The 23,370-nt window shown below is 46.4% G+C and overlaps 1 protein-coding gene across 6 annotated transcripts in view; it reads left to right on the forward strand.

The window, feature by feature from the left end:
- Positions 1 to 23,370, forward strand: part of MAK (male germ cell associated kinase) — a 420,577-nt gene that overhangs the window by 230,040 nt on the left and 167,167 nt on the right. For all 6 annotated transcript variants that reach the window (XM_069216975.1, XM_069216982.1, XM_069216967.1 and 3 more), the window contains one exon: positions 13,041 to 13,231. In XM_069216975.1, coding sequence (XP_069073076.1) covers positions 13,041 to 13,231 — 191 coding nt within the window. The remainder of the gene's footprint in view (positions 1 to 13,040; positions 13,232 to 23,370) is intronic.

The raw sequence follows: 23,370 nt of genomic DNA on the forward strand, positions 1-23,370 counted from the left end.
ATCTCCCCCCACCCCCACCCACACACACCCACACACCAGGTTGCAGTGTGAGGACACTTAGGCAATCTTCATTGGCTTCCAGTGAATAAAAGGATCATATTAAAGGGACCCATCTTTCCCTTCAGGGTACAAAACACTGAACTAGGTAGTCTTTATCTAAGGCACAGCTTTAAGCCTTACTTCTAGAAGATTGTTGAGATGTAACCAACTTAAACTCTTCCAACTACCCCTTATTCAAAAGGCCAGAAGAGGAGGTAGATTATTTGTTTTTCCTCTCCTCAAAGTTGTGGAATGCTCTGGTTTGTGTTTGTTTCCAACGTGGTTATTATCACATATATATTATAAGAGTTTATATTAACTGAACAGTAAAAATATTATTCCCTTTCTCAAGAGTGCAGTATAACAGTGTTAATAATAGTAATGAGATTTAAAAGCAGTAAGTGCCATTTCTCACACAATGCCTGTATATATAGTTCATGCTGGACCTTGCCTTGTACACATAACATACCAGTACTAGTGCCACGTTTAAGTCTGGTATAGGATAGGATTTTCATAGGATGTGTTGCATGTTTTCCAATCTCAGAATGGGTTTTCTGTTCTTACAGCCACACTTTGGCATTTTTACAGACGAACAAGCACTTTCTGTCCCTCTTTTGTCATTCTCCCCTGGCTAGGATGGAGGGTCCCCACTCTGCCGCATCATGACGCCATAGAAATTTTTTCAGGTCCTTAAATTTTGCAGAGGTTTGAGGACCTTGAAAAACAGCAGTCAGAGCTAAATGATCAGTTCTTCAAAACCTATTGGATTCAAAGCCTGGATCAGGAGGCTGGATTCAGATTCCAAAGTTGGGAAAATGCCCAAGATCATGGGGAATGTCCCAGGGCTCATATCTGAATTAGATCATCTTACCTTTTAGCACATTTCTCAAAAACTCTTGTCAAATTTACACCAAATCACAAGCAACACACAAAACAGTGGCCTTCAAATTTGGTGTCAGTCTGCCCATAGGTTTTTTTAGTAAGCTTTACAATTTGCTAAGGCAGTTTTTGAATCCCCTGAAAACACTTCCCCTCCCTGTCAATCTGAGTGAAGATTCCCAGGTTTGATTAAAAGTGAATAAGTTATGGAATGTTGCATGCAAATTCAGCACATTGGGTGAAAGTTATCAGCAAACCAAAAATGCTTTACATATGAATTAAGAAACTTTACTACAATTAAGGAGGCACTATTGCTGCTGCAGTTACAGTTAAGTTTGTTAGTAATACTCTTTATTTTGCTTCTCATCTCGGCTGTGATAATATATCTGCACAAAGATTTCCTAATTAATGTAACTCAGTTATAATTGATACTGGAATGTTTATGTAGGTTGGTCAAAGGCAGATTGCAGGTCCCAGAAGAAAGCAGCAAATTGGCTGGCACAAAGCTTTAATTAACAACATTTTGGGGGGATTTAGTCAAAGGTACTGACAAACGAGCTTCAACTGTCTGTGCCTATCTCCGCTCTTGTCCTTTCCCAGCTGTTTATGCACTTCCCTTTTTCCTTGTATCATTGCTTACTACTATTCTGCACTTCACCTTTTTTGTTAACTGTTTCTACTATCTTACTTTCCATTTACCCCCACCTCTTATTGCTTCTATCCTTGTGCCTCTCTTCTCCGACTTTCCTTCACCACTCTCCCTCTCTGTCTTTCTCTGTCAAATCGTGTGTATCCCATTTAATTGAATCCACGGTCCTGGTTCCTAGTACTTCCCTTCAAACTATGCCAGTCTGTTCCAATTGTCCATAATCTAAATTCTGAAGTATACCTAAAACTGATGGATGAAATGCCTGAATTAATAATAGCCACTGGTAATTGCTCAGACTGCATCCCAGTCTATCATTATTTTGCACACAATGTCAACTGAGTTTGAGCCCATCCATATGCAGTCAGTCTTGAGACTGCTCCATTGGGAGCAGTCCATCCCGAACTTACAGGCTTCGTCCTCCCTGAGTAGGAACAGAAGTAACCAAAGGCCAGTTTAACACTTATAAGGGCTCATAAGACAGTGCACAGAGCAAAGGCTGCAAGTCCACTCAAAATATACCCTTTATTTGCACAGAGAATAGTCTCCAGTACTTGATGTCCTAGCAGAGATAAATGAGAGAACAAAAAGGCAGCTGCAGTTCCACTCACAAATAATGCATATCTTTATAGAAAACCAGCACCGTAGTACCAAATATTTGGAAGCTATACAGTCATTTTCACCAAGCTTCGCTAACAATCGACTTAAATAAACCATAAGCAGGTGTAGTGCAAGCGTTCCTAACTAAAAGGACAGGTACAGGGCAGGTAACAGCGGCAGTGCAAGGTTTTTTGACAAACACAACAATAAAAGCAATAGTAGATTTAAGCTAAATATGACCAGCCAGGAGTTCAGTGATGAGGTATGGGACTGGCCGCAGCCCATCCTTTGAGGCTGAGGGGGCCACACCCCCTCACCTTTTGCCTCTTAAGAAGAGTGTCAGTCAGTCTAAGCAAAGGTCAGCCTGATAAACACTCCTCATTTTCAGGTCAGGCAGCCAGGAACTAGACAAGCGCTATTTGCGCAGGCTCCTGGCTGCCTTAGCTGAACTTTTCTGGGCTGAGGAGGTCACAGCTTCTCTGGATATGACATCATCAGCTCAGCAAAGGTCCTCGAGGCCCCAACCCTCGGTGAAAAGGGGAAGTGTCACTCATTGCCTCGAACCTGGGTGCTTCAGCTTTAAGCCCTGAAGCGCCAAATGCTAAGTGTCCGCCTGTGACACATCATCACAGAGTGGGGTGGGGTCAACAGTCTCACTGACCTCATCCCACTCTGTGACGAGATTGGGACTGCTGCATTTAATGAATGTTTGGTGCGTGCACGTACGGTTGAATATTTTCATGAAGAAGCATGACATGCCTGTTGTGTTCTGTGCAAGATACATCTTCTATTAAAAAATATTGTTGGTAAGACGAGCTAAGGAAATGTGTAGGGGTAATCTACAGTGGAAGAGGTACATGCATGGTGAAGTTGCGTTGTAAGAATGGGGTGCATGGGAGGGGAGAGGTGAAATGAGTTGCAGAAAATGCCCTTCAATAGATATAGACTGAGCTGTTGTAGGGAAATGGAATAGTGAGAGGTGTATGAGAGAGATGTAGTCTAGAAAAGCTCTAGGGAGCTCTGTGAGTGAAGACTGAAGATTTAGGGAAAGGTAAAAACAGAATGCTGGGTGTATGGTTAGGGCAGCGGGAGAGGGGTTATTGACCGAGTAGAGGTGCATAGGATACAGAAAGGATAAGAAGGGAAGAGAAAATGTGTCTTTCATGGACTTCAATTTATCTTTTTTTCACTTGAGTATTAGTGAACCTATTTAAATTCTGGCTGAGTAGTGCCAGAATGAAAATAATTTTTAAAAACATTGGCCAACAATACGCTTTAGTCAATGGTATAGTGATAAATAATGTTAAAATGTTGTAGGTGACAAAAGCACATAGGTCATAGTGGTGACTGCAACTCAGTGGGAATGTGCACAATCTTCAACAGCCACAAACAGTTAAAAACAACAGGAAAAGATGAAACTGTCTCCTAATCAGTATTATGAAAGCAAAATCACAAATCAGTTTAAACATCAGGAATTATCAACCACTTTAGATAACTATTGGCTTACCGTTTCGGCTAGTGAAGCACTATTCCTATCGTTTATCAGGAAGAAACTGAAATTAATTGCCACGAAAAATTTCCAAAAACATTAATAAGTATGTTGTAAATGTTGATAAATCTAAGCAACACCACTAAACATATTGTAGTGTTAGTATTATTTATATATATATATATATATACATATATATATATATATATATGTATATATATATATATATATATAAAATAATAGAGCAAAATAATGATCAATTGAGATAAGCCTGTCAAGATGAAGGGAAGGGGAATGTCTTCCTTACAATTAATGGTTTACAGATGAGATTTTAAAATGTGTTTGCGTTTTGGTGCACACATAAGGCAACAACAGAGTCAAAGTATCTAGGAGTCCTTTGACCTCAAACAAAAGATTATGAAGCAAACAGATGAATCAAGTTGCCCATAGGATTAGCACAAGGGGCTAAGCACAGTCGTTGACTGAAGGTGAACACTTACCTTTAAACCAGGAGAAAAGGACCCTCAACACAATAATGACAAACATACTTTTATATTGGATGGAACAAACCTTACAGAAATAGAGTATGATGAAACAGCAGTGTTTAAATAGAAAAGGGAAAAATAGCTGTATTTCACTTGCTATATATGACACTGAACAAAACTGCCCTTATATTCTGGAAATATGACTTACCTGAGAAAGAGAATAAAGAGGTGTGTTTCACTGATGAAACTACTGAATCTAAGTTAACTGAAACCCCAGAAGACTTTTATTGATTCTGAAGCAAACAAATGGAAAGAGAATCACAGGGAAAGGGCACCTAAAATGGGTTGGAAACCATGGGACTGATTTAAAGTTCAGGGTTTCCCTGAAAATAATCCAATTTCTGGAGTAAACTCCAGTAATTAGATATTTATTAGTTTGTGTCTGACTCTCGGAATTCACCTGTCTCGGTTGTGGGGGAAAGACACTTTCAACCTCTGGAACATCAAACGTACATTCACTCATTCTAATGTGGTTAAAGGAACAAATCTTTTTTTTAGCAAATGAGTGTAATCCTGTATCGCTATGATCAGTTTAGAAAATTTAAGAGACTTGTGAATGTTGATTCCAAGTTTGTACAAAAAACTAAAGGGATTGAATCGTGGCTTACTGGTGGAGTAAAACAGTAGCGCACCTTATTGCTGCATCCAAACCACACGAGGATGTGACATAGGTAGATATCTCTTTGTTGTCTATTTGTTTTGTAACATGGCATCTCATTTGTAGGGTATTCAAAAATGGTATTGCACGGTTGTAAAAAAAGGAACACATTTCGAAAAATCGATTCGACAGACAATTTAATTGGTGAATAAGAACATTTATTCTGAAAATAATACATGCTGGCAACATCCCAAATTTGAAATCTCTGCATATTTGAATTAACATTGGCTTTCTCTTACACCTCACATCAGTGAAGTTTTTATAAGGGGTGCAGTGGAGACAAATTAACCTCCCAGTCATTGAAGACCAGGACATTTGTGGCCGGTGATTAGTGGAAGATGTATGATAGCTGAGTTGGTGTCTAACGAAGGACCAGATGAGGTCCTCGCCATTTTCCCCGCACTGTGTTTTCTGCCCTGTCCACTTCCCTCATCCCCCCCTCACCAGCACCTCTCTGTCCTCCCTAAGACCTATTTAACGAAGGCTGCATTGCAGCTGAAGGTGTCCCAAAGGCAAACATATCTGTGCCAGTTTGCGCCTGGACAGGGCCCAGCATCAAGAACCCTGGCCCTCCTGATTCCCACAGGTACTCCGTCTCTGAACTCCATTCGCTGGACCCTGGGTGCAACAACAACAACAACAACAACTGCTGCCTTGCATCCCCTTCCTCCACAGTGGGATCGTTCACCTGCCTCTGCTATTGGCTCACCTTCTTCCCTGCTTTGACTTTCCCTGTCAAAACCACGTCACACCCTCCCCGCTGCCTGCCACTTCCATAGAACCACCCCTGTGCCTCCTGATCAGCACCAGATCACTCTGCAAACATGCCACCGAAGTCTGGGACACTATCTCCACCCCAACGTTACATTCATCACGGAGGTGTGGTTCACCCCCGCATATGCCCCTGATATCACCACCGTCACACCAACTGGCTACAAGATGAAACACTGGGACATCACCAACAGACATGGAGGTGGCATCACTTACACATCATGCACAAGGAATCAGTCATCTGCACCACCACCGAAGAGGAAACCACGCCAGTCACAGATCACCTCAACTTCCAACTCCACCATGAAAGGCACCCCCCCATACAGACCCCCAGGACTTCGAGCAGACTTCAGCGACGCCTTCACAGTATTCATCACCCTACTCGCCATCGTACCCCAACACTATGTCTTGCTGTGAGACCTCAATGTCCAACTGGACGACCCCACAGACACTAACCCCATGGACCTCCTGGAACGAATGGACAACAACAACCTCAACCAGCTGGCCTTAGACCCCATGCACAGAGCAGGGCATACGCTAGACCCCATCTTCATGTCCAGCAAAGGGAGTCCGATACAGCCACACCATGGAACTCAGTAGTCCAATCACCCCATCGACCCCTCCACGATCGCTTGACCACCCCGCAGTACCCCCAACCACCACAGTACCCCCTTCTGCAGCTGGGCCAAAGTTACTCAGCACCAGTGGACAGACTCCCTCAGCATCACCCAGCCAGATGTCTCCACCAGCCTGAATCTAGCACTACAGAACTTCAACAACTGGATCTCCTGCGCTGCCAACCAGGTCACCCCATCAAACCTGCCAAAACGCACAGACCCACCAATTGAGCCAGCTGGTAAACCCCAGAACTGTGCACTTTGAAACACAGTTGCAAACACCTGGAAAGAAGATGGCGCACCAGGAGAAGTGACACCGATTGAGCCACCTTTAAGTCGCACTCAACACCTACCACCACCAACTTAGAGAAACAAAAAGGAAAGCCCTGGCTAATCGCCAGCAGCAACTAGACCAAGGAACACTTCACCATCGTCAGGGAGTTCACCTGCCCATCAGCTACTGAGAACTTTATCTCCTCTTTCACAACAAGATAGCCACCATATATCTTCAAACCCCAACCGACCGACCTTCTCTGCCTCCCCACCTCCATGAGAATGCCAGCAACCACCCGCTCACCGCATGGAAACAGCTCAGAACATCGAACACTACTATCCTAATGAACTCCATCCATTCGGGAGCAGCCTGTGATCCATGCCTCCACCAACTTTTCAACCTCAGAAGTGACCAGATTAGTCACCATCTCACCACCATCCTCAATAACTCCAACGCCAGCCACATTTTCGGACACCTGCAAACACCCAGAAATCGGACCCCCCTCCTCAAGAATCCCTGTACAGACCTCAGCCATCTCCAGAACTACCGCCCAATCTTGCTGCTCCCGTTTCCCGCCAAAGTCCTGGAGAAAGCCATCAACCCCCAACTCACTGAGCACCTGAAGAGAAACAACTTGCTAGTCTCCTCCCAATCAGGATTCAGAGCCAATTACAGCAACGAAACAGCCCTGATTGCTGCGACAGACGACATCCACACCCTATTCAACAAAGGAGAATCTGCTGTCCTGATCTTCCTTGACCTCTCCCCAGCCTTCGATACCGTCTCCCACCACACACTGATCAAATAACTACATGCATAGAAACAGCTCGTCATATCTAACACTACTACCCTAATGAACTCTACCCATTCAGGAGTACCCTCTGACCCATGCCTCCACGACTCTTCATTCTCGGAAGTGACAAGATCATTCTCCATCTCACCACTGTCCTCAATGCTTCCATCACCACAGCCACCTTTCCTGACACCTGAAACACCCAGAGAGCAGATCCATCCTCAAAAAACCCTCTGCAGACCACAGCCATCTCCAGAACTACCGCCCCATCTCGCTGCTCCAGTTTCCCGCCAAAGTCCAGGAGAAAGCCATCAACCTCCAACTGACTGAATATCTGAAGAGAAACAACCTGCTTTACCACTCCCAATAAGGATTCAGAGCCAATCACAGCACTGAGACAACACTGATTGCAGTGACAGACGACATCCACACCCTATTTAACAGTGAATAATCTGCTGTCCTGATCCTCCTTGCCCTCTCCCCAGCCTTCAACACCATCTCCCACCACACATTGATTAAACGGCTACACCAGATCGGAATCTATTAGGTGGATGGCATCTTTCCTCACAGGGCGCTCCCAGAGAATTTGTCTCACTGCCCACCTTGCAACCTAAATGCACTATCTGCGACATCCCTCAGGATTCACCCCTCAGTGCTACCCTCTTCATCATCTACATGACACCTCTAGCAGACATCGCCAGAACCCACAACATCAACATAATTTCCTACGCCAGTGACTCCCAGCTCGTCCTCTCGCTTTCAGCAGACCCCAACACAACAAAGTCCAACTTTCACAACTGCATGAAAAACATCTCTGCCTGAGTGAAGGGCAACTGGCTGAAGCTCAACACTGAGAAAACCTAAGTGCTGGAATGACACCTGGTTACCATCAGAACTCGGACCCACCTCCACACCAGAAGACTGCGCCCGGGACATTGGCATCATACTGGACAGTGAACTCTCCATGAAACAACAGGTCAGGGCCATCTCCTCAGCCTGCTTCCACACACTTGGCATGCTCTGCAGAATCTTCAAATGGCTCCCCATCAGCACCAGAAAAACAGTGACGCAGGCTCTCATCAACAGCCGTCTTGACAACAGCAGCATACGTTATGCAGGCACCACCAGTGAACTAATGAGAAGTCTCCAGACGATACAGAATGCAGCAGCCAGACTCATCCTCAACCTGCTCAAAAGGACCCACATCACCCAGCACCTGAGAGGCCTCCACTGGCTCCTCATCCAGAAGAGATGCCTGTTCAAGCTGCTGACTCATGTCTGCAATGCTCTTCCATCACCAGGGACCTGCTTACATGAACCACCGCCTGAACTTCCACCAACCATCCGGAAACCTCTGCTTCACCCACCTCACCCTCGCACAGACTCATCACATCTGTCGCTGCTGCTCCGGAGGATGATTCTTCTCCCACCTCACCGCCAAGTCCTGAACGCCCTTCCCCCCCCCATCTCCGAACATCACACTCACTGACAGACTTCAGGAAGAAACTCGACCTGGCTTTTTGGCTGAATCCCGCGGCCCAGTGCCTTGATACCCCCCTAGGTGATAAGCTGCGCTATACAAATACCTCACGATATGATATGATAAGATAAGAGGGATTTGTGAAAGTTGGCTGTTGTATCTGTGGGTAAGCTCTGATGCCTCTAAGGGTGAAACAGAGTTCTTCTAAGGGCCTGCTTGAAAGGTGCAATGAGAATAACTACGACTTGGTGAGGGGGATGCTAAGGCCAGGTGAGGATAACTGAATGGAGGCTCATGGTATCTTGTGGGCATAAATGAGGTATCTGAGGGCATGCAGGTAGTGCCCAAGGGCCAATTGGGAGTGTTTAAGGACCAGTTGAAAGTATGGGCAATCTTGAGGTGTCTGAGGTCACATGAAAGGTCTCGAGAAAAATTGGATTGTTTAAATACCAAATGTGGGTGTCTGAAGGCAGCTTTAGGAACAGTTAGACCAAATGAATGTATTTACAGACAGGCTAACATCCAGCTAGGGTACTCTGAAGGGTGTACTCGGGGAGTAAATGTGTCCATTGTGTGCCTTGGGGTCTGTGAAAGCCTCCTGGGTTGTCTGAAAGCAGACTGGGAGCCTCTCTTGTCTAATGACTAGAATGGAGGTTTGAAAGTGAATTGAGGCTGGCTAGTAGACCTCTGACTGGGGTATATATTGATCAAGTAGATTCTTTGATTGCTGGTTAAGGGTCTCTGAGGGCCTGCTGAAAGTCTCTAAAGGTATGTTGGGATTTTCTAAGGAAATCTGGTAGTGTATGATTACTAGCTGGGCGATTTTGAATGTGGGCGTGGAATATATCTGATGTCCAGATGGTGTGTCCAGAAACTGGCTTAGCCTTTAGTTGTCTTTGGAGCATACTGATCATCATCTCTAAGATCTGGTATAAAGTGGCTGAATGTGGGCCAGGGTGTTTGAGAGTTGGCTGGGGAGTCTGAAGGCAAACAAAAAACAAAAAGGGTCTGGGAGTGTTAGAGTATACGCAGGGATTTCTGACCATAGGTGTCATGAAATTTTGTAGGACTATATCAGGGTGTGTCTGATAGACAGGTAAGGGCTTTGGATTGTGAGAAGTCTCCAAAAAAACTATCAGAAGCTGACTGAGAACCAGTTAGGGTTCCTGATCCCCACTGAGGGAAGTTTGTGGTGTTTAAGGACCAACTTGGTGTGTCTGAAGCATGGCTGTTACCCACGCACGTGGAGACATACATTTTCCCAAGGCCCAATACCTATAATAGCCCCAGGTCCATGGTTAAATTCGAGATTTAGAAGGGTAGCAATAGGATAAAAACTCAAACTTCTCTTTCCTGAATGTTGAGCTTCTGCTGGCAAGGAATGTGTCATTAATGTGCGTATGCTGCTTAAAATGTATATCTAAGCTGGACTCTTTTGAAGTTAGGCACTTCAAGTTTTACTCTCCACCCACTGATCTCTGTGGAAGTCTGTTGTCAGAAAGCTCTATAGCTAGTCCTCTCAGGTGTATGTCTGATTTTCCATTATGTGTCCAAAACCCTGGGAGTCGTGGCCAAGATGGCATCGATGGCAGACGTATGAAATGCTGCTCTGCTGCAGGCTGTTCACCGCCCTCGGATATCCTGAACTAGGTGCCAGCGAAATACTGGAGCCTGGCCCCGGAACTGATGCGAGTACGGCCGGGGATGGAAGATGCGATCTGGGGAACAGCTCCCTACTTCTCAATTTCCTAACCGGATTACAAGCTTTCCCTTTATTGGCTTTTCTATTGCTTAGATTATATGGTGCATAATAAATGCCACTCTTCAACCCCAGTTTAGGTGGAAGAGTCCTCATCTCCCCATTTGCTATTCCCAAACGGCAGCACTTAAATGGACCTTCACATGTATGGTGAAGTTTTGTCCTGCTGTGTTGCCAGATGCCAGGTGTGACACCTCCAGCCAGTGCTGCCTTTATCTAACTGCTTGCAGTGGTAGAAGTGAAAATGAAGTGCCTTGGACTGCACATGCTTTTGTAGGTTAGCTGATATTGTGCTGATTAGGTCTTTGTAAGGTCTTAGCTTGTGTTTTTGTGTGTAGTGCTTTGGCAGGCTAGTGGGAGTTGATTTTGCATTATGTTCTCCATTTTCTATGGTGCGGTTTTGAGCACTGTTTTGATATCCGTCACTGAAGAGAGTTAGAATGTTATATAATGTCACCTCATTTGAATGTAGCAGCTTGTAGATCGGTTTTTCTCATAAAGCTTTTCAGGTGTTGGAGGGTGAATAGCATGTTACCAGAGATTTCAAGCCTATTTCTGTTTTGATGTTTCAGTGGGGGCTCATGCATGAATGTCATTCTTAGGATAACCTTTTCAGAAAAATGAATAAGCACTGGTATGTATTTAAATATATATATATTTTTTTGGTTTTTTTTACTTGATTTTTATTGCAGTCACTCAGGCCCTCATTTTGAGTTTGGTGGACGGCAGAGGCCGCCCGCCAAACTCTTTAGGACAGAAAACCACCACTTTGGTTTTCTGCCCAGTGGCCCTATTTTGAGTTTCCCGCTGGACCAGCAGGTGGAACAACGTTTTCGCCCACTGGCCTAGCGAGAAACAGACAAAAACATTGATGCCGGCTTGTAATCACACTGGTGGCACTGTTGTGGTACGTCTGGTACGACAGCACCGTCATGCTTTTCACTGCCTGTAATTCAAGTGCATGTGCAGTGCAGGGCCCTTATGGGGCCCCCGGCACCCCACCTCAGCCAGCTTTTGCATGGCGGTGGAAGACCGCCAGCACTGCCAGGCTGTCGACCCACGGCAACCTGGCAGTGCCGGCGGTCAGACCGTGGAGGCTCTGCCATGGTCGTAATGTGGAGGCCTGACCGCTGCTTTGGTGGCGGTCTGACCGCCACTACTAGTCTGGCGGTCCCTGGGCTGCAGACTTATAACAAGGGCCTGAGTGTTTAAATAGCACTCTGTGTGTTTGTCACAAACATTCACAATAAATTTGATTGGAAAGAGTTTGCAATTACTTAAGGAAAATTCTGTGTGGTCCTATTTTAACTAAACTCTCCGGAAAGATAGATTAGCAGTAGTCATGTCCACCAACCATACCGGGAGGAAGGTGAAGAATAGTGATGGCAAGATACTCATGCTTTTATTCAGCTCAAGGCTTGTTTGCTTCAGAAAGATGAACTGGAAGATAAAATAGAGCAAACATGCACCCATTGCGGTGCAACAAATCCCATCAATGAACAGACCATCGAACTTGTGCAGCAAAACACTGGTGTTGCTCACAACTAGCAGTCAGGGGGATGAAGTAGTACATCAAATATCATGTCAGACTAATAACAACAAAAATAAAAACAAATGAAAAAAATGGATTGAAGTAATAAAAACAACCACGTGGTAATCCCTCTAGTTTTATCACATTTTGTATGATTGTATTGTTAGCTAATGGCCGATTCTGTGGTGGCAACATACTGAATATTGAGTAACTTTAACAAATATGTTGTGTTATTGAAAGAGTTGTAAAGATCGTTCAATTATTCTGTTTATTGAAGTATTTCTGTCCGCTATCCATTGATTGTTATGGCTTTGCGATTATATTGTTAACCAATAATACATATTCAATGTAAATATAATCCAATTAAACCATGAAACAAAATTCACACGAATTAAGTTTAAACTGAACTGTAGATTGCAGCTGTTTATTGTACCATGACAATTACTTTTTGTCTGTATGTAGCTCTTCAAATTCATTAGAAAGGTTCCAAAAGTAAGCATTTAAAAAAACCAGTTTGAGAGGCCAGTTTGCTGTTGTGTGGTATATTCTATGGTATGTTCTCATAAATTGCGTGAGTTCCCCTGCTGATGGGTATTTTTATCCCAGTAGCCTAAATTTATAAAATGCACAGCCCTCTGTCTACTAGCCATGATATCCTACAACGTTTTGAATAATATATATTACTACATGTATTCCATTTGTTAGTACATTTGAAGGAACTGCATCCGAGTATGTCCACCAGGCATTAGCCCTCTAGTACTAGAGTATTTTAAATAATTTCCACTATTCTGGACTGCTGGCTATGACCAGTTCCAAGGGCAAAGCATGATTTAACTATTCAAAATCAATGGCATGTATGCACTGCCTTTTCAACTGCTAGCGCTCTGTCGCATTAATATTATATTACAAATCCAAATACAGAATGAATACTGATGAACTGTTCCTTCTTTCCATCACAGAAACAAGTTTTTGCAGGACCTATAAATGCTGCAGGGGGTGTCAAAGTCGGTAGAAGAAGATGGGGACAGTCTGTGTTTAATGCCAAGGACAGCTGGGATGACTTGGACGATGCTGACTTTGGGAAATCACTCTCGAAGAAGCCCAGCATGACAACAACTGAGGAAAAGAGGAACCTGGAAACTTTATTCGGGTAAGCCATGGCCTTATTCCTTGCAAACTGTGTCTAAGTGAATCCGTTTTTTATTTTGGTCTTTTTGTCAACTGTGGTTCATATAACAGTGAAAGTTATGTTGAGAGAATTGAACACGTCAAAGTAGAGAAAGCTGGTCTGCTTATAACGCTCATTTCACCATTAGATACATATGCCCTATAATCTGATAGACTAAGCCCAAATCTGAACAGGACTGAAGATGTTTTATGGTTTCATATATAGTGGCTAGGTTTTTGAGAGATGCAGATGTTCAAGTATCTATGAAATACTTAACTTTTGTGTCCAGCCAATAGTTCTACAGTTAAACAGTGTGCATATTGGTTGTCAGAATGGCCTACATAAGATAAATAAGCATAGTATCTTAGAATATGGTTCGGGGATAGCCAGATTTGGAATTCTCTGCAATTTATCAAATTAAAAACACGATCATGTCTAAACAGAGTCTTACAGTTTTGAAGCATGGACATCACTACTGATAATGTGTGTCCAGACCAGCCAGTGGCAGAACAGTTGGAAGAGCCCCATTTGTTTTTTCATAACGTATTTTATTGCATGTCCAGCTCATTCCAGACGAAGCCAGACAATATTAGCATATATTCACATTGCCATGCAGAGGTTTAACATTTCTAAACTTTAACTGCATGTTCCCTTGCCCACTCCATCCTCCCCCATACTTCTCCAGCGCTTCTTTTGCATTGATTAGTTGGTTGTTACACTGACATGTGATATATCTACTGCACAGCAGCATTTGGATCATCAATGTCTGTTAGAGGAGATCGTACCAGGGTTAAGGAAATGCCCTTATAGTTCACCCATTTTTGCCAGATTTTAGAATGCTTGTGTTGGTAGCCCCATGCCTGATATGTAGATATCTCTAGGCCCATACGATGCAGTAGGCAGCACATTTTTGCTATGCTCTGCAATGTCCCTATTTGCCATGGTGAGGCCTAGCAGCAACAATGTATGCTGATATCTATTACCCCCAACTCCATCAGCCACGTGTAGAAGTACTAATTTGGGGTTAAGGAGTATATTTAGTGATAGGACTGTGCAAAGACATCCTGTAACCCCTTCCCAGAATGATTTCAGCGTGGGGCAATGCCGCAAAGTGTGTAGAATTGTACTCTCCGACCCTTGACACCAAAAGCACTGCGATGAAGCCATCACACCTGTAGGCCAAAGGCGATGTCCAGTATTGTACACCCTATGGAGATATTTTAGTTGTATCCTGTATAAGCGTGAGGAAATAGCCATTTCACAGGGCAACCGCACCACCTCAGCCCTGTCATTGTCTAAGATGATATTATCCTTCTCCCATGACCACTTCAGAGCATCCAGTGTGTTTGGGCTGTTAATTATCAAAGAGCGATATAGCCTGGATATTTTATGAGCGCTCATATCTCCCTGCAAGAGCTGGCACTTCAAGGGGGTGAATTTAGGTAACGTCTTCAGTGACCTAACATAAGGCAGTCGAGCATGTTATAACTGCAGGCATTTATGAAACTGGGTGTGGTGCAAATGTTATTCATTCTGTAGGTCTTGAAAGGATTTTAAGTGGGGCCCAGTCATTATGTCTCCTAATAATGTAACACCTTTCAGGTCCCATCTCTCGAAGCCCTCCACTTGAGCCACCTGCCTGACAGTCGTCTCACGCCACAAAGGTGTAATTTCTCTAAGGGTACCCCACATTGCCATAGGCCAGTTGGCCACACACCAAATTTTGAACACTAGCTGTGTCGCCTGGGGTAAGTAATTGGTCCTCTAATTACTGTAGAGCAAGCCAAGTACGGAGGTTCCGCCCATTTCCCCCTTTTCGGTGGCATAAGCGGGGTTATGTTGGCCGCTCCACCATTCATTAATAACTAGCAAGTTGGAAGCCACATAATACAAATACAAATCTGCCACAGCTATACCACCCTCATATGTAGGTAAGAAGCATGTGGCCAAGGTTATGCGAGGAGTGCCTCCATCCCAGAGGAATCTCGATAATATGAAATTCAATTGGTGGAACCACCGGCGCAGGATCATGTATGGAAAATTTTGGAGTTTAAATAATACCCTAGGGAGGGATGTCGGGACCTTCCCATCAGGGAAAGAGGGAATAAAAGTCCCATTTTGACACTCATATTTGCATCATCTATCCCTCCACTTCTACTTGGCCATGGATATCACCAGGTTCGTAAGCACTCTTATTAGATCACATTAATAAGTGTACTTTCTTCATTAATTCCACTTGATTTGGCCAGTTTCATCTGCCAGTGTTTTACTGCCATACTTGGTCAGTAGATAAGGGTGTTATACATTCCAATAAATGCTGATTTGTTTCCCCATGGGGCTTTGCCTTTATGTTCGCTACCAAATTCTGCTATTTACATTTTGTGTGTAAAATTAGGGTTCTGATTTGTACTTGTTTCTTCTGAGAACTCCTCTGTGAAAAATTGCCAGGCTTCATTCTGAATCTGAAAAGACTTTACAGCAGTAGCTCCCAGCAAGTGCTGAATAGAACCAATTTAACTGCACCTGTCACTCTGAATCCATCACCACCAGAAATTAAACTACAGATTGTTGGGATAGAAAAACATAAATTCAAAGGCAGCCATGCACAGACAGGAAGCACGCAGGCGCACACCGCATCCATCACACTCACAAGTGTTGCTGGAGTGCCTCCCATCTAACTGCCTGATTCTCCAGGTTCCTCAGCCAAAACTGCTTTCTAGTGCACCAGTGGAGAGGGAATTGGAGAAGATCAGTGTTATGGAAATATAGATGTTGCTTTAGAGAACTTGACTCTTTGGACATTAAATGCTTTCCCTCAAGATATTGTTATATGATATAGGAGAGGATGGCTACCAGCAACTTCCCAGCACATATGCACTGTCCTTTGTTACTACTTGTAAATGACTGTAAAATTCTGTGATTAGGCTGTTCAGTACAGTAGAATGATGTTGGACTTTTGCTTATGCAGGGTCATCCCCAGTCTTTTTGCCTCCAGCCTCCTATTTTTTTCTGACCTGTTGCTGTTGGCTTTTCAACTCTGAGCACTTTACCACTGCTAACCAGTGCTAAAGTGCATATGCTCTCCGTGTAAATTGTATGTAATTGGTTTATCCATGATTGGCATATTTGATTTACTAAGTAAGTCCCTAGTAAGGTGCACTAGAGGTGCCAGGGCCTGTAAATCAAATGCTACTAGTGGGCCTGCAGCACTGGTTGTGCCACCCACATAAGTAGCTCTGGAATCATGTCTCAGACCTGCCACTGCAGTGTCTGTAAGTGTATTTTTACACTGTAAATTCGACTTGGCAAGTGTACCCACTTGCCAGGCCTAAACCTTCCCTTTTCTTACATGTAAGGCACCCCTAAGGTAGGCCCTAGGTAGCCCCAAGGGCAGGGTGCAGTGTATGGATAAGGTAGGACATATAGTAATGTGATTTATATGTCCTGACAGTGAAATACTGCCAACTTCGTTTTTCACTGTTGCAAGGCCTGTCTCTCTCATAGGATAATATGGGGGCTACTTTTAAATATGATTAAAGTGTAGATTCCCCTAGAGAGTAGATGGACATGTGGAGTTTGGGGTCCCTGAACTCACAATTTAAAAATACATCTTTTCGTAAAGTTGATTTTAAGATTGTGCGTTTGAAAATGCCACTTTTAGAAAGTGAGCATTTTCTTGCTTAAACCATTCTGTGACTCTGCCGTGTTTGTGGATTCCCTGTCTGGGTCAGTTTGACAGTTGGGTTGTTTTTCACCTCGCACTAGACAGTGACACAAAGGGGGCTGGGGTGTAACCTGCATTTCCTGATTAGCCATCTCTGCTAGGAGGGAGGGGTGGAGTGGTCACTCTCATCTGAAAGGACTGTGCCTGCCTCTGACAATGCCGGCTCCAACCCCCTGGTGTGTGTCTGAGGCCTTGCCTGGGCAAGGCAGGATTTCACAAGTAGGTGTGAGTCCCCTTTGAAGAAAGGTGACTTCAAAGACTAAAATGGGTATAAGAAGGGCACCCAAATCTACAGACTTTAGAAACACTTCTGGAACCAAGAGGAACCTCTGCCTGGAGAAGAGCTGATAGCTGAGGAAGAAGTGCTGCCCTGCCTGTGACTGGGCTTTGTGGAGCTTTCCTGCAGTGCTGCTTCTGCCAGAGTAAGAGGGCAAAGACTGGACTTTGTGTGCCTTCCATCTTGTGAAGAAATCTCCAAGGGCTTGATCTAGAGCTTGCCTCCTGTTGTTTGAAGTCTCAGGGACAGCAAAGACTTCTCTCTGCCAGCACCTGGAGTCTCTGGAGAGACTCCTGCCCCGACAAGTGGTGCCCTATCCAGTCCCTGGGCCCTTGAAAGGAAAGCTGGTGGAATCCAAGGAAATCGACTTCGGACGACTTCGGACCGACGCCGCTGCTGAATCTGGTAACGCCGCCTGCACCTGACGCCGTGACCTTCGCTGGAACGCGACGCTCTTCGCAGGCCCGACGCCGCAGCAGCCCCGCTGAAGTCCGCGACTCCGTGGAAGTCGCCGCACCACGTCGTGACCGACGCCGCTCGAAGTGCACGGATTCAACATTTCGCACAGACGCCGCGATTCCCGACTTTGCGCATCGGCTTGTTTTCACTCTTCACCAAAGGTACTGTACTTGGGGGTCTACACGACTCTGTGTCCGGCACCGCTGGTGTCGGCTTGTTGGGAACGACTCCGTCACGACGCCGTGTTAACATCTCATCGAAGCATTTTTGTTTCTAAGCGCTATTTCTGATGGATACAACTACCTGTGGATTCCACACCTAATGAATACTCCCATGGCGCCAGCATTCGACGGAAATCTTCTTCCTAGTCTCTGCACGTCGACGAGGACGTCACTCTAGCCCACGCGACGCCGTCTGACGTCATACAGGCAATAAGAGGTCCTCGACGACGTGCCGACGTCAGTTCACTTTTTTCCGTGCATTCGAAACGGTTATCTTCGAGGGAGCAACTGTTACTTTTGTGGTTACAGTGTATTTTTTGCTGCGTAGTCCTTCTCTGCAGTAATAATGTCGCAGAGAAAGTCTGGTTTCAAGCCTTGTCAAGAGTGTGGGGGCAAGATGTCAGTTACAGATCCTCACTCCGACTGCCTTTGGTGTTTGAGCTCCGACCACGACGTCTCAACTTGCGATTCATGCCAGCACATGAATCCGAAGGCCCTCAAGGAACGTGAGGCTAAGTTGTTTATGGCGAAGTCGAAGAAAGAAAAGCATCACAAGAAGTCTTCTTCGCCAAGGCATCGGCGTCATCGAGACTCCCGGCGCCGTAGAGATTCACAGCGCCATTCAAGCAAGGAGACTCGTTCCAGGTCGCCTTCGGATCGGCGCCGGAGGACTTGGGAGGTCAGTCCCACGGTCACGCCGCATCCGTCGACGCCGTTGCCCTCTCCGGCGTCACCGACTTCACCTGGGCAGGCGTCGGTGATTGAGGTGATGCAGCCTCTTGTGTTGTCTCCAGCGTCGCAGACGTCGAGGCCGGCGTCGGGGTCGCCTTCGATACAGGCACCCCAGTATCCGGCTTTTCCCACCCCTGGAGCCGATAGTACCGCATTCCTAAATGCGATGTATACCATCTTCCAACAGATGGCTCCAGGGGGTGCTCCGGCTGGTCCTTTGGCCTTTTCATTGGGTGATCCTGCGCCTCTACGGCCGGCACCCTTTATGCCCTTTCTCCCTTTTGGGAACGTGGGCTCGGCGCCGGTGTCGGCGCCGGTGGCCGCTCCGGTGGCTTCAGAGGGATTGGCCCCGGAGATTTCCATCCCGTCGACGTCGGGATTTCGTCCTGTGACTCCGGTGGGTCCATCTGCTACAAGTTCTCTTCGTCCTGCTCTTTCATCGGCGTCGAAGTTGCCTGTGGCGCCGGACGCGGCGTCGGTTGCTTCTGGGGATCGGCGCCGATCTTCGACTTCGGCGGAGGCCATGTCGACTCCGCGTATCGAGCAGAGGCTACATTCGAGGAGACGGGCTCTTCGTCTATTGGAAGAGCAGGAGTACCAACGAGTCCTGGAGGAAGGAGAACTGGAGGACTCTGGTGATGGACTGCATGGTCTGGATACAGCCAGTGGGCTGGACACTTCCCCTGAGTGGGATCTTTCGTCTCCAGGGGAATATACGGAGGAGGCGGCTTCCTTTCACGCTGTAGTACGGAAGGCAGCTAACTTTCTGGACCTGCCTTTGCCGGTGGCAGAGGCGAAGCAGAATCTTCTAACGGAGGTGCTACATCCGGCCTCTGCTGCAGCGGAGCCTCTCTTGCCGTTTAATGAGGCTTTGCTTGATCCGGTGCTAGAGGTGTGGAAGTATCTTCCTCAGCGGTTCATAGGGCTGTGGCCAGGAGGTATCGAGCTGCGCCATCTGACCCTGGCTTTCTTTCTAGACACCCTACACCGGAGAGCTTGGTGGTGCAAGCCTCCTGTTCATCAAAATCAGCGCCTGGATCTTTCCCGACGGTGCCTGGAGACAGGGACTCGAAAAAGCTGGATGCGCAGTCCAAGAAATTTTTTTCATCCTGCAGTCTGGCGTTGAAGGCCACCAACGCAACTTGCATTCTGGGGAGATACATCCATGCTCTTATGGATGACATTTCGTCATCATTTACGGAGCTTCCCCAGGGTCTTTTGGATGTTGTTTCGGACGCCCAGGCTGCCGCGACCCAGATTATTCAGTCTGGGCTGGACACAACCGACTCGGTGGCTAGGGCAATGGGCACGGCTGTGGTGGCAAGGAGACAGGCCTGGCTCCGTAATTCGGGGTTTTCTGCGGATGTGCAGTCAACCTTATTGGACCTCCCGTTTGATGGGGACAAACTGTTTGGGGCCAAGGCAGATTCGGCCTTGGAGCGATTTAAGGAGAGCAGGGCCACAGCCAAATCGTTAGGGCTCTAAGCTCCTTCTTCCTCTGCCTCTTCCAGATTTTTCAGGAGGTTTTGTGGATTTGGGCGTGGCTCTTCCTCCTCTTCCTTTCGGGGGAGATTCCAGGAACCTGCCTCTTCCCATCCCTATAGATCTTTTAGAGGGAGAGGTAGGGCCCGCACCAGAGGAGCCTCTCAGCAGCACTCTGCCTCTTCCTCGTCCTCTGGTGGGGTGCAGCAGGGAAAGCAGCCTTAGGCTTCCACCATTTCCCACTCACTCCTCTCCTGTAGGGGGAAGATTACGGCATTTTCTCCGCAAGTCGAAGACTATTACAATGGACACTTGGGTTCTCAGTATTGTGGGAAAAGGCTACACCCTTCCCTTTCGGGAGTTCCCGCCTCGCCCATCTTATTGTTCAGAAGAACACCTCTTGTTGCTAGAACAGGAGGTACAAGTCCTCCTTTCAAAGGGCGCGGTGGAGTTGGTCCCAGAGCAGGAAAGGGGTCGAGGTTGTTACTCAAGGTATTTCCTGATTCCCAAGAAGGATGGTCGGTTGAGACCAATCCTGGATCTGAGGATCTTGAATTGGTTCCTCAAACAGGAAAAGTTCAAGATGCTGACCCTAGCTCAGGTGCTTTTGGCGTTGAACAAGGAAGATTGGATGTTGTCTGTCGACTTGCAGGATGCTTACTTTCATATCCCGATACTCAAGTCACACAGGAAGTATCTCCGGTTTGTGGTAGGATCGCAGCACTATCAGTTTGCGGTCCTTCCGTTTGGTCTTACTTCAGCACCTCGAGTCTTCACGAAGGTGATGTCGGTGGTTGCGGCAGAGCTCAGAAGGAAGGGGATAGCAGTATTCCCTTACTTGGAAGACTGGTTGATCAAAGCCAAGTCTCCGGAGCTTGTGTTGCATCATCTGCAGTCAACGACTCAGTTGTTGTTTGACCTGGGCTTTTCGGTGAACGAGCCCAAATCTCACCTGGAGCCCTCTCAGCGCCTCCTGTTCATAGGAGCAGTACTGGATACAACATTGAGTCGAGCCTTTCCTCCGCCTCAGCGGATTCAAGATATTCAGGAATTGGTTCCAATGTTTCGAAGTGGAGCGGTAGTTCCAGTCCTCAAGGTCCTTCGTCTGCTCGGTCTGTTTGCCTCCTGCATTCTGTTGGTCACGCATGCTCGCTGGCACATGAGGGCTCTTCAGTGGTGCCTCCGAAGGCAGTGGTCTCAACACAAAGGAGATCTAGAAGGTGCTGTCAAGATCTCCAGAGATGCTGCTGTGGACTTGAAGTGGTGGATTGCGAGCAACAATCTTTCACAAGGAAAGCAGTTCGCGCAGTCGCCACCAGTGGCCACGGTCATAACGGATGCTTCCACTCTAGGGTGGGGAGCTCATCTGGGGGATCTGGAGATCAAAGGCCTTTGGTCTCCAGAGGAACAGATGTTTCATATCAATCTGTTAGAGTTACGGGCTGTACGTCTGGCTCTCAAGGCCTTCCTCCCTTCCCTTCGTGGTCAGTCGGTACAGGTCCTGACGGACAATACTACCACGATGTGGTACATAAACAAACAGGGAGGAGTAGGGTCGTACCTTCTCTGCAGAGAAGCTCTTCGACTATGGTCCTGGGCAAAGGACCATCAGATTTGCTTGGTAGCAAATCATCTGGCCGGGGTCTTGAATGTACGTGCGGACGGTCTCAGTCGCCAATTCTCGGCAGACCACGAGTGGCGTCTCCATCCAGATCAAGCCTGTTTGATCTTCCAAAGGTGGGGGTTTCCTCGGGTAGATCTGTTTGCCACTCTGGAGAACGCGCATTGTCCGTTATTCTGCAGCCTCCAGTATCCGATGCAGGGAGCGTTGGGGGACGCGTTTCAAATAACCTGGTGCGGCCAGTTGCTTTACGCGTTTCCTCCCATACCCTTGATTCCTCGAGTGTTGAGGAAGATTCGCCAAGACCGGGCGCTAGTCATCTTAATAGCTCCGGATTGGCTAAGGAGGGTGTGGTACTCCGACCTTCTCCAACTCTCAATGTGCCCTCCGCTCCGTCTCCCTTTCAGGGCAGACCTCCTCTCGCAGTTGCAGGGGCAGGTTTTACACCCCAACCTCCAGAGTCTGCACCTACATGCCTGGAGATTGAATGGGGCAACCTGAGTTCCTTCTCTCTTCCGCCTGATGTAGTGGATGTTATATTAGCGGCCAGGCGACGCTCCACTAAATCTATCTACGCTAATAGGTGGTCTAAATTTGTTGCGTGGTGTGGAGAGAGGCAGATTGATCCCTTACATGCTCATCTACCGGACGTTTTGTCTTTTGCTCTGTCTCTAGCGCAGAAAGGTTGTGCAGTGGCTACCATTAAAGGTTATTTGTCGGCCTTTTCAGCCTTCATTTGTCTTCCAGACCAACCATCGTTATTTAAATCCCCTATTGTTATCAGATTCTTGAAAGGTCTTCTAAATAAATATCCTCCAAAACCATTTGTTATGCCGCAATGGGATTTGTCCTTGGTCCTGACTTTCCTTATGGGGTCCCCTTTTGAGCCTATGCATTCTTGCCCCTTAAGGTATTTGGTTATAAAAACAGTTTTCCTGGTAGCTATAACATCTGCAAGGAGAGTGAGTGAGTTGCAGGCCTTATCGGTAAAGCCCCCTTATACAACTTTTTATGGGGATAAGGTGGTGTTGAGGACCAAGGCTGCTTTCCTCACGAAGGTTGTTTCACCGTTCCATTTGGCTCAGACAATTACTTTGTCCACGTTCTATCCTCCGCCTCATCCTTCTAAAGAGGAAGAAAGACTGCACCGTCTGGACCCAAAGAGGGCGTTGAGCTTCTTTATTGATAGAACAAAGGATTTCAGGCTGGAAGATCAGCTGTTCATCGGGTACGTGGGCAAGAGGAGAGGAAAGGCAGTCCACAAGAGAACACTCTCCAGGTGGGTTGTTCTTTGCATTAAAATCTGTTACTCTTTGGCAAAGAAGGATCCTCCTGAGGGCATTAGAGCTCATTCCACCAGAGCGAAGTCGGCCACTTCGGCCTTGGCCAGAGGTGTTCCTGTGGTCGACATCTGCAAGGCCGCAACTTGGTCGTCTCTTCACACTTTTGCAAAACATTACTGTTTGGACTCTGAGGTCAGAAGGGACGGCCATTTTGCATGGTCAGTGCTGCAGGATTTCTTGGTTTGACCATTTAGGCACCCGCCACCGGGCGTGGTACTGCTTTGGGACTCTATTCATTAGGTGAGGAATCCACAGGTAGTTG

This window comes from Pleurodeles waltl, chromosome 2_1, assembly GCF_031143425.1.
Source record: "Pleurodeles waltl isolate 20211129_DDA chromosome 2_1, aPleWal1.hap1.20221129, whole genome shotgun sequence".
NCBI classification, from domain to species: domain Eukaryota; kingdom Metazoa; phylum Chordata; class Amphibia; order Caudata; family Salamandridae; genus Pleurodeles; species Pleurodeles waltl.